The sequence below is a fragment of the Symphalangus syndactylus genome, chromosome 24, assembly GCF_028878055.3.
Source record: "Symphalangus syndactylus isolate Jambi chromosome 24, NHGRI_mSymSyn1-v2.1_pri, whole genome shotgun sequence".
Lineage (NCBI taxonomy): Eukaryota > Metazoa > Chordata > Mammalia > Primates > Hylobatidae > Symphalangus > Symphalangus syndactylus.
The window spans coordinates 39,089,291-39,104,443 of record NC_072446.2 but is presented as its reverse complement, the minus strand read 5'-3'; the positions used below and the strand labels follow the sequence as shown (position 1 = coordinate 39,104,443).

Here is a 15,153-nt window from a genome sequence, read left to right as displayed (position 1 = left end):
CACTCCAGCATGGGCGACAGAACAAGATTCAATCACAAAATAAAACAAAAATACAAAAATTAGCCAGGCGTGGTGGTGTGTGCCTATAATTCCAGCTACTCAGGAAGCTGAGGCACGAGAACTGCTTGAACCCAGGAGGTGGAGATTGCAGTGAGCCGAGATCGCACCACTGCACTCCACCCTGGGCAACAGAGCAAGACTGTCTCTCACACACACACACACACAAAGGCAACAATGTGGGAACCCACTGATACCCCTCAAACCAGAATCAAGAGAGAAGTCGGCTATTCCTGTGGCCTCAAAAGACTGCTTTAGCAATCATAATGTTTTACAATCCAAAGTCCAGGCTGGAAAACAAAGCCTTACAGTCTAGAGATTCTAAAAACCTGCCTGAATGGCATCTTGGATACAAAAGAAGCTAATACATTTTACTAAACATCTTTATTACCAAACTCTTAAATGCCCTTTTAAAATAAGAAATAGTAATAAGAGTTCACCTTAGTTGCACTTACCAAATGCCAAGCACTGTGCTAAATGCTTTCAATGTTTCATTGCGTCTTTACAATATCCCATCACATAGGTATGTTCAGTTTCCTATTAAGGAAACTGAAGTGTGGAGGGAAGCCCCTTGTCCAAGGTCACTCAACTAGTAAGTAGCAAAGCCAGTATTTGCACCTAGGCCTCCAGGCTCCAGAATCAACACTATTAACCCTACCACAGACAGCAAGTCAGGCCCTCAGATATCACACTCCTGGCTCATCCCCGGAATACTGAAGATGAAGAATTAGTGGCCCAGAGTGGGAGGTCATTGTTCCAAGGTCACACAAGCTGAGGGTGGAGCTGGGACTGGAACACCTCTCTTTTTTTTTTTTTTTTGAGACGGAGTCTTTCTCTGTCCCCCAGGCTGGAGTGCAGTGGCGCGATCTCGGCTCACTGCAAGCTCCGCCTCCCGGGTTCACGCCATTCTCCTGCCTCAGCCTCCCCAGTAGCTGGGACTACAGGCGCCCGCCAACATGCCCGGCTAATTTTTTGTATTTTTAGTAGAGACGGGGTTTCACCGTGTTAGCCAGGATGGTCTCGATCTCCTGACCTTGTGATCCGCCCGCCTCGGCCTCCCAAAGTGCTGGGATTACAGGCTTGAGCCACCCGCCCGGCTGCTGGAACACCTCTCTTGACGCCCACACAGGCCCAACTGTTTGCTTATCTGCACAGAGCTTGAAGTCTAGGAGAGGAAGGGGTTTCTATTTATATCTGCCCTCCCCCACCTGAAACTAGGGGCTTCAGTTCAGTTTGAAGCTATGATCACTCATGGCTGCCTCAGACTAAGCTAGACTCTATAGGAGGGGTTACCATGGCAACAGGAGCCCAGATTTGGATCCAATGGAAATACCTGAAGTCTCCTAAAAGTACCCTCCCCTCCACCTAGAAGTATGGAGCTGAGAAGTAACTTTGTGTGACCTTGGAAAGTCCCTGCTCCTCTCTGAGTCTCAGTGTGTCCATCTGCAGAATGGAATTCTGTATGAATAAGTTCCTTCCTGCTCTGACACAGTGAGTGTATAATTTTTGGATTCATCTGTTGCCCTATCCCATGCTGGAGATTGGGGGTAAGACTGGTGCCCACACCCTCATTTTCCCATTTCTCCTTTTTAGCCCCTCTTGGTTGGCTGCCTGGGGATCTGCCCTTCTACAGGAAAGAGTCAACTTCCCTGAGCACTCTCTGAGGGACAGTAGCTGATAATTAAGGTTCAAGTCCCAGAGCTGACACTCACTATGTAATCCTGGGAAAATCATTTTAACTTTCTGAGTCTCAGTTTCTTCACCTGCAATATGGGGATTATACTCCCTACCTTTCACCACTTGTTGCCAGGATGAAGTGTGAAGTGGATCATGAGACTAGTGTCCTGGGCACAGCACCTGGCACACAGTGGTGGCATTCACCACCATCCCCACTGCCTCAGCCAAGCCAGACGGTCTGGAGGCACTAGTCAACAGACCCAGTACCAGGGAGACCCCGGAGGGTACGGTACATATTCAAGGTGGAGACAAAGGCTGATACCCTTTCCCAAAGCACCCTGCTGGGGGCTGGGACCCTGAGAAACAGATGGGCAGGAATAGTGAACCCAGCAGCTGGGGGTGTGCAAGGATTTTAAGAACTATGTTTAGTTGCTTTGGGAGTATCTCCTGGCCTCCATTTTTCCTCTCCACTAACAACAGTAATTAACTAGGCACCTACAATGTGCTGGTGTGGTGAGCCCTGCTCTCAGAAACATCACAACTCTGTCATCCTCTTATACAGTTGAGGAAACAGATTCAGAGGCGGGACAGGACTTTTGCAACCTCACACAGCTGATCCTGGATTCAAACACTGTCTGGTTGCACCCTAACTGCACCCCACTAGCAGTCAGTCGTGGGGGCTGAAAGCTCTATCCTGTGCGAGGTGGAGATAGTCAGATCAGGAGACCCAAATCCAGCTGTCAGGGCTCCCCGCAGCCTTCTTGGGTCCTTAGATTCCTAGGTCCTTGCTGGCCTTCTGCCTGTGACCCCAGCCTGTGCCTACACCCAGGCCTCCTATCCACCCCTGTGCTTCCCAGACTCCAGGCCTCCCCTCTGCACCCACCTTGGTTGCTTCTCAGGGACTCCCTCCTCCCTGTCCCACTGGTGTCCCAACCTCAACCCCCTTTCTCCACACTCTGCTTTCCGGGGGGCCCCTCTTGTCCTTGATGTTCATGCTGGTTGCCCCTCAGACCCCCCTGCCTCCAAACAAAACTCCCACCCACGTGTCCTTGGTGCTCCCACAATCTTCTCCACACCTGTGTCTTCCGTGCCCCCTAAGGCCACCAACTACCGAAACCCCCTCCAACCTTGGTGTGCCCAGTGCCCTCCGTTACCTGTTTCCTCAGACCCCCCTTACCCCCAGACAGGAAGCCTCCAGCTCCATGTCCTGGGCGCGCTGCCAGCCCCTTGCGCCCTCGGCGGCCCCCAGACACCACGACCCCGCGCCCTCGGTGTCCCGCGCCCACCTTTGATGCTGATGCCCAGCCCACCGGCGTCGGCCTTGCGCACCGTCACGCGGCGCCGCTGGAGCAGTAGCGCCTCTGGCAGCTGCGGGGGCCCGGCGCCCGGCTCCGCGGCGCCGTTGAGCTGCGCGGGCTCCGGCTCCCGCGGAGCGCCGGGCTCGGGACCAGGGTCGCCGTCGGCGGGGCTCACGGTCAGCACGTCCTCCGCCAGACTCAGCAGCACCCGCTGCCATCGCTCGCCGCCGGCCACCGAGCCCGCCCCGGCGCGCAGCTCCAGCAGCCCGGTGCGCGGGGCTCGCCTGCCGGACGCCATCTTCGTCTCCGAGACCCCGGGCCGCCGCGCTCGCCCTGTCCCGCTGTGCCCAGCCCGCTCCGACCAAGCACCCAGGGCAGAGGGCAGCGGAGGCCCGGCTGGGCCAGCCGCCACCCTACCCGGGCCGCTGGGGGAGGAGTTCTGGGGGCGGGGCTACCCGGGGGTGTGGCCATTGCTGGGGACGGGGCTCGGGCAAATGCAGGAGGCCGGGGCGGGGCCCGGGAGCCAAGGGCTGCCGTGTGGGACTACCTAGGCGGGTGGGTCAGAAGGCCGGCGGGGCGGGCCACTAAGTAAGGCGAAAAGCCTGGGAGGCGTGGTGCTGGGCGGGGCGTCAGGGGGCGGGGCTTCGCGTCGGGGGCGGAACCCAGAGATCCCGCGCAGGGGGCTCGGCGCTCGGAATGTCCATCGAGGGCCGGGACTGTAGCTCCCGGACGTGGGAGCGCATGAAAAACAGACAGAACCGGCCGGGCGCGGTGGCTCACGCTTGTAATCCCAGCACTTTGGGAGGCCGAGGCGGGCGGATCACGAGGTCAGGAGATCGAGACCACGGTGAAACCCCGTCTCTACTAAAAATACAAAAAATTAGCCGGGCGTGGTGGCGGGCGCCTGTAGTCCCAGCTACTCGGAGAGGCTGAGGCAGGAGAATGGCATGAACCCGGGAGGCGGAGTTTGCAGTGAGCCGAGATTGTGCCACTGCACTCCAGCCTGGGTGACAGAGCAAGACTCCGTCTCAAAAAAAAAAAAAAAAAAGAAAAACAGACAGAACCATGTATCCTGGTGCGAAGCACTGGGCGTCGGGCTGGGCTGCATATGGCGGAGGGGTGGGCTGCGTATGGTAGAGCGTTGGACTCCAAGGCTTGAGTTTAAGAGGTAGACACTGGCTGGGCGTGGTGGCTCACGCCTGTAATCCCAACACTTTGGGAGGCCTAGATGACAGCCTAGAAGCTCGAGGCTGCAGTAAGCCGCGATCGCGCCACTGCACTCCAGCCTGAGTGACAGAGCGAAACCCTGTGTCAAAAAAAAAAAAAAAAAAGGTAGATGCTGAGCTGCGAGAGACCTTGCAGGCAGAGTTGCTAGTTGGGGAGCTGAGGAAGAAGTTGGTTTCCCATTGGGGGTCGAGACTTTGGTCTGTGGGCGTGGCTTATCGCTGGCGTAGCTTCTAAAGGTGACAGGCCCCGCCCCCTGGAAGAGAGAGCTGCTGACACCGCTTAGGGCTTGGGGAGGGTGTGGGCAGGATCCCCACTTCAAAACTGGAGGGAAGTTTAAGAGATTAATCCCTGGCTATGTTCACAGTTGAGTATAGAAAAGCCTGAAGTCCCACACTTTGAGGACTGGCAGAAAAAAACAGAACTCCTAGTTTGTGGGAAGAGGGTTGCAAGGTGGGGCTCTGGGTCTGGGCGACTGGAGACCTGGTTTCTAATCTTTGCTGCCTCTGTTAGCTCCAAGTCGACCTTGGTCCCCTCACGTCACTGCTCTAGGCCTCAATTTCCTCATCTGTAAAATGTGGATCATAATAATACCTACTTCACTGGGCTGGTGTGAGGATTAAATCAATGGGCAAACACGTGGTAAACTGTGACTCCCTATGCTATAGAAATAATCACTTTCATTTAGTGAATGCTTACTCTTACCTAGGGCTGGCAGAATATTTTCCAAGTGTTATCTTTACATTAGCCTCCTGGAGTAGCTAAGAGCACCCCCAGCTGGGCACAGTGGCTCACACCTGTAATCACAGCTGAGGTGGGAGGATCGCTTGAGCCCTGGAGGTCCAGGCTGCAGTGAGCTCTGATTACACCATTACACTTCAGCCGTGGTGACAGAGCAAGAAAAAAGAGCACCCCTATTATACAGAAGGGAAAACTTGGATTTAGTCTAATTGGCCTAGGTCACACATTTATGAGTGAGGCAGAGCTGGGATTCAAACCCAGGCCTGTTTGACACCAGTGCCTGGGCACTGAACCACTCTGCTAGACAGCTGACAAATACAGAGGTAAAGCATGATTGTAATCAGAAAAATCCACCACATCACACAGCTCAACTGGCCTTCATACCTGCTCCTTGTCTCTATCCTCCATTCCTAGCTGGGATATGTTGGGCAATAAATAAGTAGGACTACACCAGTGTTTAGCCTCCCTGAACTTTTGGGTAAAATCCTCCACATAAGATACCACCAAGAAAAAAAAAGAGGGGGCCAGGTATGGTGGCTCATGCCTGTAATCCCAGCACTTTAGGAGGCTGAGGCAGGTGGATCACGAGGTCAGGAGTTTGAGACTCAGCCTGGCCAACATGGTGAAACCCTATCTCTACTAAAAATACAAAAATTAGCCAGGCATGGTGGTGGGCGCCTGTAATCCCAGCTACTTGGGAGGCTGAGGCAGGAGAATCGCTTGAACCTGGGAGGCAGCGGTTGCAGTAAACTGAGATTATGCCACTGCACTCCAGCCTAGGCAAAAGAGCAAGACTCATTCTCAAAAAAAAAAAAAAAGAAAGAAAGAAAAAGAAAAGAAAAAAGAAAAAAAAATACTCAGGGCCAGGCGCAGTGGCTCACACCTGTAATCCCAATACTTTGGGAGGCTGAGGTGGGTGGATCACTTGAGGTCAGGTGTTACAGACCAGCCTGGCCAACATAGCAAAACCCCATCTCTACTAAAAAATATTAAAAAATTAGCCGGGCATGGTGGCAGACACCTGTAATCCCAGCTACTCAGGAGGCTGAGGCAGGAGAATCACTTGAACCTGGGAGGCAGAGATTGCACCACTGCACTCCAGCCTGGGTGATAGGGTGAGACTCCGTCTCAAAAAAAAAAAAAACCAACAACAACAAAAAAAGGAATTGTTTTAAGTTAGAGTGGTAAGTGTCAAAACAGGAGAGACACAGGTTGTAAAAAAAGAACCCAGGGTCTTTTATACATATATATATGGGATGCCAAGGAGGAATGATCACTTGAGGCTAGGAGTTTGAGACCACTTGGGCAACTTAGCAAGACTCCATCTCTACAAAATAAAGAAATTAGCCAGGCATGGTAATGTGCACCTGTACTCCCAGCTACTTAGGAAGGTGCAGTAGGAGGCCTGTTTGAGGCTGCTGCAGTGAGCCACAGTCATGCCACTGCATTCCAGCCTGGGTGACAGAGCAAGACCCTGTCTCAAAAATAAATAAAAGAAAGTGAGAGGAAGGAAGGAGAGGAGGGAGGCAGGGAAGGAATATAGCATTGTATATATGCATTGATATCTTAAAAGTATGACTGTGCTTAAAGACTGTAGGATAGCCTGAGGAATTTGGGGTAAGCACTTGTGATAAATAACTACAGCCTACTTGGCTTGTGGAAGCTTCACTCCAATGGTAGAGAAGGGAGGGGAGGACAGACCCGGCAGGAGGCAAGAGACCAGCAGGGAATTGAAGCTTCTTTCCCAAGACCAAAGCCTGGAGCCAGATCCTTAAAAGTCCCCCCACGTACTGCCCTGCTTAAAAAAGGCTTAATGAGGCCCAGACAAACTTGCTGAGAAAAAGCCCTGAGAGAGGGTTTCTCCTCTGGCGGACAGTTTTCTGTGGATATAACAGAAAGGAAGGAAGTAGGGAAAGGAGTGATGTGTGCAAAGGGGCTAACACAGAAAGAATATGTAAAGCCAAGGAAACAGTGACGTGTATATGCATATGTGTATGTCTGTATGTGAGTATAGGTGTGTGTGTTTGTAACCACACTTGATAGGCAGTGCCAATCACCTATAGCTGCCCCCAAGAACCCTGTAGCTGCAGGAGTGCTCTACCTCTACACTGTGGTCAGCCGATGCCTCTCTACTGTGGCTCAGAAATTGGCCTCCCAGATAGATACACATCGGCCCGGCGCCCGGCCAAGCCTCAGGCAGAGCTCCCAGAGGAAACCAGTTCACTCCCAAGGGATAGGAGACGGGGAAGGGGAAAAAAAGGGAGACAGGGGATCTGCCCAGCCTACTAAAGTCTCTGCAAGCTCTGGCCAGGCACGGTGGCTCACACCTGTAATCCCAGCACTTTAGGAGGCCTAGGCAGCTGGATCACCTGAGGTCAGGAGTTCAACACCAGCCTGGCCAACATGGTAAAACCCCGTCTCTACAAAAATACAAAAATTAGCTGGGCACGGTGGCTCAAGCCTGTAATCCCAGCACTTTGGGAGGCTGAGGCGGGCAGATCACGAGGTCAGGCGATCGAGACCATCCTGACCAACATGGTGAAACCCTGTCTCTACTAAAATACAAAAACTTGGCTGGGCGCGGTGGCTCATGCCTGTAATCCCAGCACTTTGGGAGGCCGAGGCGAGCGGATTGCTTGAGCTTGGGAGTTCGAGACCAGCCTAGCCAACATGGTGAAACCCTGTCTCTACTAAAAACACAAAAATTAGCTGGGCGTGGTGGCACACATCTCTAATCCCAGCTACTCAGGAGGCTGAGGTAGGAGAATGGCTTGAACTCGGTAGGTGGAGGTTGCAGTGAGCCGAGATCGCGCCTCTGCACTCTAGCCTGGGTGACAGAGCTAGACTCCGTCTCAAAAAAAAAAAAAAAAAAAAAGGCTGGGCGCAGTGGCTCACGCCTGTAATCCTAGCACTTTGGGAGGCCGAGGTGGGTGGATCACGAGGCCAGGAGAGCGAGACCATCCTGGCTAACACAGTGAAACCCTGTCTCTACTAAAAATACAAAAAATTAGCCGGGCGTGGTGGCGGGCGCCTGTAGTCCCAGCTACTTGGAGAGGCTGAGGCAGGAGAATGGCGTGAACCCGGGAGGCGGAGCTTGCAGTGAGCCGAGATCGCGCCACTGCACTCCAGCCTGGGCGACAGAGCGAGACTCCGTCTCAAAAAAAAAAAAAATTACCCGGGCGTGGTGGCACGTGCCTGTAGTCCCAGCTACATGGGAGACTGAGGCAGGGGAATCACTTGAACCCGGGAGGCAGAGGTTGCAGTGAGCTGAGACTGCGCCACTGCACTCCAGCCTGGTGACAGAGCAAGACCCCATCTCAAAAAAAAAAATAGATAGATAGATAGATAGATAGATAGATAGATAGATAGATGATAGATAGACAGATAGATAAAAATTAGCAGGGCATGATGGCGGGTGCCTGTAATCCTAGCTGCTCGAGAGGCTGAGGCAGGAGAATCGCTTGAACCCCAGAGGCGGAGATTACAGTGAGCCAAGATCGTGCCATTGCACTCCAGCCTGGGTGACAGCACAAGACTCCATCTCGGGGGCCGGGCGCGGTGGCTCACGCCTGTAATCCCAGCACTTTGGGAGGCTGAGACGGGCGGATCACGATGTCAGGAAATCGAGACCATCTTGGCTAACATGGTGAAACGCCGTCTCTACTAAAAATACAAAAAATTAGCCGGGCGCGGTGGCAGGCGCCTGTAATCCCAGCTACTTAGGAGGCTGAGGCAGGAGAATGGCATGAACCCGGGAGGCGGAGCTTGCAAGGAGCCGAGATAGCGCCATTGCACTCCAGCCTGGGTGAAAGAGGGAGACTCCGTCTCAAAAAAAAAAAAAAAGACTCCATCTCAAAAGTAATAATAATAATACAAAAATTAGCTGGGCGTGGTGGCACATGTTTGTGGTCCCAGCCACCCGGGGGCTGAGGCACAAGAATAACTTGAACCCAGGAGGCGGCCGTTGCAGTGAGCCGAGATGGTGCCATTGCACTCCAGGCTGGGCGACAGAGCATGTCTCCGTCTCAGAAAAAAAAGAAAAACAAAAAACAAAAGTCTCCACAAGCTCAAACCCTTGTATCAAGGGTCTGGGATCCTGGTCAGAGAGGGAGGTCCCTCTGCATGGGCGCTAGGGCAGGGATCAGGAATTCCTATACTCCTGGCTTCCCAGACCCAGTGATGGCAGTAACAATGAGAGTTCACATGACCAAATGCCTTCCATAATAAGTGCTTTCCATGGATCATCTTGTTTAACCCTCAAGGCAGCCTAGGAAGTAGGTCCTATTATTAACCCCATTAGACAGATGAAGAAACTGAGGCTCAGAGACATGAAATAATGAGCCCACTGTGACACTGTACCGTAGCCTGAAAAAGGTTTCTATCTAAGGGGTGGACAAGAGGCTTCCAAAGTCTAAAGCTCTGAGGGGTCCTATGGGATGGAAACCAAATCAGGTACTTCCATTATGTTGCCTTTTAATCTTCATTGCAAGCCGGGCGAGGTGGCTCACGCCTGTAATCCCAACACTTTGGGAGGCCAAGGCAGGCGGATCGTTTGAGGTCAGGAAATCGAGACCAGCCTGGCCAACATGGTGAAACCCCGTTTCTACTAAAAAATACTGAAATTGGCCGGGCACGGTGGCTCATGTCTGTAATCCCAGCACTTTGGGAGGCTGAGGCAGGTGAATCATGAGGTCAGGAGATTGAGACCACGGTGAAACCCCGTCTCTACTAAAAATATAAAAAGTTAGCCGGGCGTGGTGGTGGGCTCCTGTAGTCCCCAGCTACTCGGAGAGGCCGAGGCAGGAGAACAGCGTGAACCCGGGAGGTGGAGCTTGCAGTGAGCTGAGATCGCACCACTGTACTCCAGCCTGGGCGACAGCGCGAGACTCCATCTCAGAAAAAAAAAAAAAAAAAAAAAATACAGAAATTAGGCTCCAAAGCGGGGAAGTGGGGCAAGATGGTTTACATCTCAAACTGACCAGTGTTGGACAGCCAGAGTCAGTCTCCATGGAGATTATCTTTGATAACAGATTTTTTCTGGGGAGTAGCTGAGTTTGTGGTTTTGTTTTTCAAAATTCTGCTTCGTTAAGATGTGAAACAAAGAAGAAACTATGGAAACTCATCCGATTCCAGATATGATGATGGAAGAGGGCCACCAGGGAAACCCTCCCTGAAGAATGGGTAGAATCAATCATCTGCTTGGCCCCAGTCCTCCTCCAATGGCTGGTGGATGAGGAAGGTAAATGTCTGCTCTACGAAGCAGACAACTGGACACGCTCATTCATAGCAGAAGGAAAACATCAAGAAGTGGAGGGCTGACCATGCTGAGCAGCAGATGAATGTGTGTATCTAAACAAGGACTGCTCTGTGTCCTCACAGATGAATGAGGACATGCTGGGAATTCCCTCTGCAGGGAACTGGCCTGACTGACATGCAGTTCCATAAATGCACATATGTGTCTCATTACCTTTTTTGTATAGTTTATTAAAGTATTAATATAGTTTTCATAAGTAAATATTTTTAGGTTGCAGAATGGACTCCTCATCTTTATATTAAATTCATGAAAACACTGAACCTGAAGAAAATAAATAAAAGGCTGTGGATTTAGCATTGTTCGTGTCACTTTTTCAGCTTCTGAAATACTGTTCATTGTTAACTTGTTCTCATTTATAAATCACATTGTATTTATTTCGGTAGTATGCATATCATATCTGTGCTCTTGAATTAATTTTTATCTTTAGCATATTTGTCTAATGAATCTTTTAAAAAAATACAAAAATTAGTGGGTGTGGTGGTGAGCACCTGTAATCTCAGCTACTCGGGAGGCTGAGACAGGAGAATTGCTTGAACCCAGGAGATGGAGGTTGCAGTGAGCCTAGATCACTGCAACCTCCAGACGACAGAGCGAGACTCCTTCTCCAAAAAAATAAAAATAATCTTCACTGCAGCCTTGTAAAGCAGTCACTAGTATCTCCATTTTGCTGAAGAGGAAACTAAGGCTCAGAAAGGGAAAATGATTTGTCTAAGGTGCCAAGGTCACGCAGCTAATAAATGGTAGAGCCCAGATATGACCAAGATTATTTCTGATTCCAAAGCCTTAACCACTTTTACTGGCTACCCTAGGATACTAGTTCGAATCAAGCTCAGACTGTTAGAGAATTGAAATCATAGACTTGTGGAATTTAGAGTAAAGGAGACTGTACACGGTGGCTCACACCTACAATCCCAGCACTTTGAGAGGCTGAGGCAGGAGGCTAACTTGAGGACAGAAATTTGACACTAACCAGGGCAACATAGTGAGACTCCACCTCTACAAAAAATAATAATAATAATTAGCTGAATGTGGTGATATGTGCCTGTAGTCCCAGCTACTCAGGAGGCTGAAGCAGGAGGATCATTTAAGCCCAAGAGTTAGAGGATGCAGTGAGCCATGATCAAAAAAAAAAAAAAAAAAAAGTAGTGGCCGGGCGTGGTGGCTCAGGCCTATAATCCCAGCACTTTGGGAGGTCAAGGTGGGTGGATCACAAGGTCAGGAGTTCGAGACCAGCCTGGCCAATATGGTGAAACCCTGTCTCTACCAAAAATACAAAAAAATTAGCCGGGCATGGTGGCACATGCCTGTAATCCCAGCTACTAGGGAGGCTGAGGCAGGAGAATTGCTTGAATCCGGGAGGCAGAGGCTGCAGTGAGCCAAGATCGCGCCAATGCACTCCAGCCTGGGTGACAGAGCGAGACTCCATCTCAAAAAAAAAAAGTAGTAAGGCCGGGTTCAGTGGCTCACTGGTAATCCCAGGACTTTGGGAGATGGAGGAGGGCATATCACAAGGTCAGGAGTTCCAGACCAGTCTAACCAACATAGATAAACCCTGTCTCTACTAAAAACACAAAAAAATTATCCAGGCATGGGCCGGGCGCGGTGGCTCATGCTTGTAATCCCAGCACTTTGGGAGGCCGAGGCGGGCGGATCACGAGGTCAGGAGATCGAGACCACAGTGTAAACCCCGTCTCTACTAAAAATACAAAAAATTAGCCGGGCGTGGTGGCGGGCGCCTGTAGTCCCAGCTACTCGGAGAGGCTGAGGCAGGAGAATGGCGTGAACCCGGGAGGCAGAGCCTGCAGTGAGCCGAGACTGCGCCACTGCACTCCAGCCTGGGCGACAGAGCGAGACTCCGTCTCAAGAAAAAAAAAAAAAAAAATTATCCAGGCATGGTGGCACATGCTTGTAATCTCAGCTACTCAGGAGGCTGAGGCAGAAGAATCGCTTGAACCCGGGAGGCAGAGGTTGCAGTGAGCCGAGATCGCGCCACTGCACTCCAGCCTGGGAGACAGAGCAAGACTCCGTCTCAAAAAAAAAAAAAAAAAAAAAGGAGTAAGGAAATGTCAGCTTCCTAAAATCTTGGCATTTAGGAGGGGAACCTGTTAAATGCCACCAGGTCCAATTTCCCCTATCCTATCCTTAGCAAGCAGCCCCTTTATAGCACCCCTGAGACCTTCACCTCTAGCCTGAGCTTGGATGTCTCCAGTAACAGGAATTCACCTTTCCACAAGGCAGTCCATCCAGTTAAGAGGCCACTCCACACCACCCAAGTCAGGACAGGGAAGAGGGAACCCATACTAACATTTTTTAATCATGCTATCTCAGTGTTAGGGACTCCAGACTGCCTCCTCAAAAATGCATGTTCAAATTGAAGCTGAGGGCCAGGCACAGTGGCTCACTCCAGTAATCCGAGCACTTTGGGAGGCCGAGGCAGGTGGATCACCTGAGGTCAGGAGTTCGAAACCAGCCTAACCAATATGGTGAAACTCCCTCTCTACTAAAAATACAAAAGTTAGCCAGGCATGGTGGCAGGCACCTGTAGTCCCAGCTACTCGGGAGGCTGAGGCAGGAGAATTGCTTGAATCCAGAGGCAGAGGTTGCAGTGAGCCGAGATTGCACCACTGCACTGCAGCCTGGGTGACAAAGCGAGACTCTGTCTCAAAAAACAGACAAACAAACAAATTGAAGCTGAAAGTCTAACAATTCCCCCACAGTTAAAAAAAGAAAACAATTTCATTGGCAATGCTTGTAAAAAAACAAAAAGAAGAAGAAAATACATAATCACGTACCTGGCACACAATTAATGAAATACAAGGCCAGATGTGGTGGCTTACCCCGGTAATCCCAACATTTTGGGAGGCCAAGGTGGGCAGATTGCTTGAGTCCAGGAGTTCGAGACCAGCCTGGGCAACATGGCAAAACCCTGTCCCTACAAAGAATATAAAAATTAACCAAGTGTGGTGGTGCATGCCTGTAGTCTCAGCTATTCTGGAGGCTGAGGTGAGAGGATCACTTGAGCCCAGAAGAGGTTGCAGTGAGCCAAGATTGCACCACCGCACTGCAACCTGGGCAAAAGAGTGACAACCTGTCACAAAAAAAAAGAAAAAGAACAAGAAAGAGAGAAAAAGAGAGGGAGGGAGGGAAGAAGGAGGAGGAGAAGGAAGGAAGGAAGGAGAAGGGAAGGGAAGGGGAGGAAGGAAGGAAGGAAAGAAGGAAGGAAGGAAGGAACGAGAAGGGAAGGGAAGGGAGGAAGGAGACAGGAAGGGAAGGGAGGGAGGGAGGAAGGAAGAAAGGAAAAAAGGAAGGAAGGAATGAAGGAAGGAAGAAAGGAAGGGGGAGGGAGGGGGGAGGAAGGAAGGAAGGAGAAGGGAAGGGAAGGAAGGAAAGAAGGAAGGGAGGAAGGAGAAGGGAAGGAAGGAAGGAAGGAAGGTAGGAAGGAAGGAAGGAGAAGGGAAGGGAAGGAGAAAAGGGAAGGGAGGAAGTGAGGAAGGAAGGAAGAAAGGAAGGAAGGGAGGGAGGAAGGGAGAAAGGAGAAGGGAAGGGAAGGAAGGAAGGAAGGAAGGAAGGAAGGAAGGAAGGAGAAGGGAAGGGAAGGAAGGAGAAGGGAAGGAATGAGAAGGAAGGGAAGGGAGGGAGTGAGGGAGGAAGGAAGAAAGGAAGGAGAAAGGAAGGGAAGGGAGAGAGAGAGGAAGGAAGAAGAAGGGAAGGGAATGGAGGAAGGAAGGAAGGAAGAAGAAGGGAAAGGAAGGGAGGAAGGGAGGAAGGAAGGAAGGAAGGAGAAGGGAAGGGAGGAAGGGAGGAAGGAAGGAAGGAGAAGGGAAAGGAGGGAGGAAGGAAGGAAGAAAGGAAGGAGAAGGGAAGGGAAGGAGAAAGGGAAGGAAGGAAGGGAGTGAGGGAGGAAGGAAGGGAAGAAGGAAGGGAGGAAGGAAGGAAGGAGAAGAGAAGGAAGGAGAAGGGAAGGGAAGGAAGGGAGTGAAGGAGGAAGGAAGAAAGGAAGGGAAGAGAGGGAGGGAGAAAGGAAAAAGAAGGAAAGGGAAGGGAGGAAGGAAGGAAGAAGAAGGGAAAGGAAGGCAGGAAGGGAGGAAGGGAGGAAGGAAGGAAGGAGAAGGGAAGGGAAGGAAGGAAGGAAGAGAGAGAGGGAGGAAGGAAGGAAATTGAACATTGTCAATTTACGTGGGACCTCTCCTCCCTGATACCATTCCTCCCTCCCACATCCAGAAAAAAAACATAATTCGAAATTTCTGATAATCATTTCTTTACAATTCATTATAGTGTTAATACCTATGTATGGGCCGGGTGCGGTGGCTCATGCCTGTAATCCCAGCACTTTGGGAGGCTGAGGCAGGCGGATCACGAGGTCAGGAGATCGAGACCATCCTGGCTAACACAGTGAAACCCCACCTCTACTAAAAATACAAGGAGAAATTAGCAGGGCGTGGTAGCAGGCGCCTGTAGTCCCAGCTACTCAGGAGGCTGAGGCAGGAGAATGGCTTGAACCCGGGAGGCGGAGCTTGCAGTGAGCCAAGATGCGCCGCTGTACTCCAGCCTGAGGGTCAAAGCGAGACTCCGTCTCAAAAAAAAAAAAAAAAAATCTATGTATGAATCCTAAACAATCTACTGTTTAGTTTTACATTTTTTAACATCACATAAATGGACATTTCTCCTGCTGCTTTTGGAAGTTATATACTCTAGCTGTATTAAGAGCACTCTATTATCTTCAATTACTCTCTCCCAAATTATTTGCTATGTTGTCAAGTATTTAGTGCTAAATATTTTCTTTTCATTTATTTATTTATTTTTTTTTAGACGGAGTTTCACTCCTGTTACCTAGGATGGGGC

General features: G+C 50.8%; 1 protein-coding gene and 1 pseudogene across 5 annotated transcripts in view; one reads left to right on the top strand and one right to left on the bottom strand.

Annotated features, from left to right (window-relative positions):
- The window catches only part of SNTA1 (syntrophin alpha 1), a 36,731-nt gene extending 33,255 nt beyond the window's left edge, over positions 1-3,476 (bottom strand). For 3 of the 5 annotated variants that reach the window (XM_063633776.1, XM_063633774.1, XM_055265680.2), the window contains exon 1: positions 3,021-3,475. In XM_063633776.1, coding sequence (XP_063489846.1) covers positions 3,021-3,330 — 310 coding nt within the window. In that variant the 5' untranslated portion in view covers positions 3,331-3,475. Of the gene's footprint in view, positions 1-3,020 lie in introns of all 5 variants that reach the window. The other 2 variants (XM_063633775.1, XM_055265679.2) reach the window with 2 other exon arrangements.
- A 6,478-nt stretch (positions 3,477-9,954) lies between these two features.
- On the top strand, positions 9,955-10,542 carry LOC129474574 (selenoprotein K-like; annotated as a pseudogene).
- Positions 10,543-15,153: the final 4,611 nt, after the last annotated feature.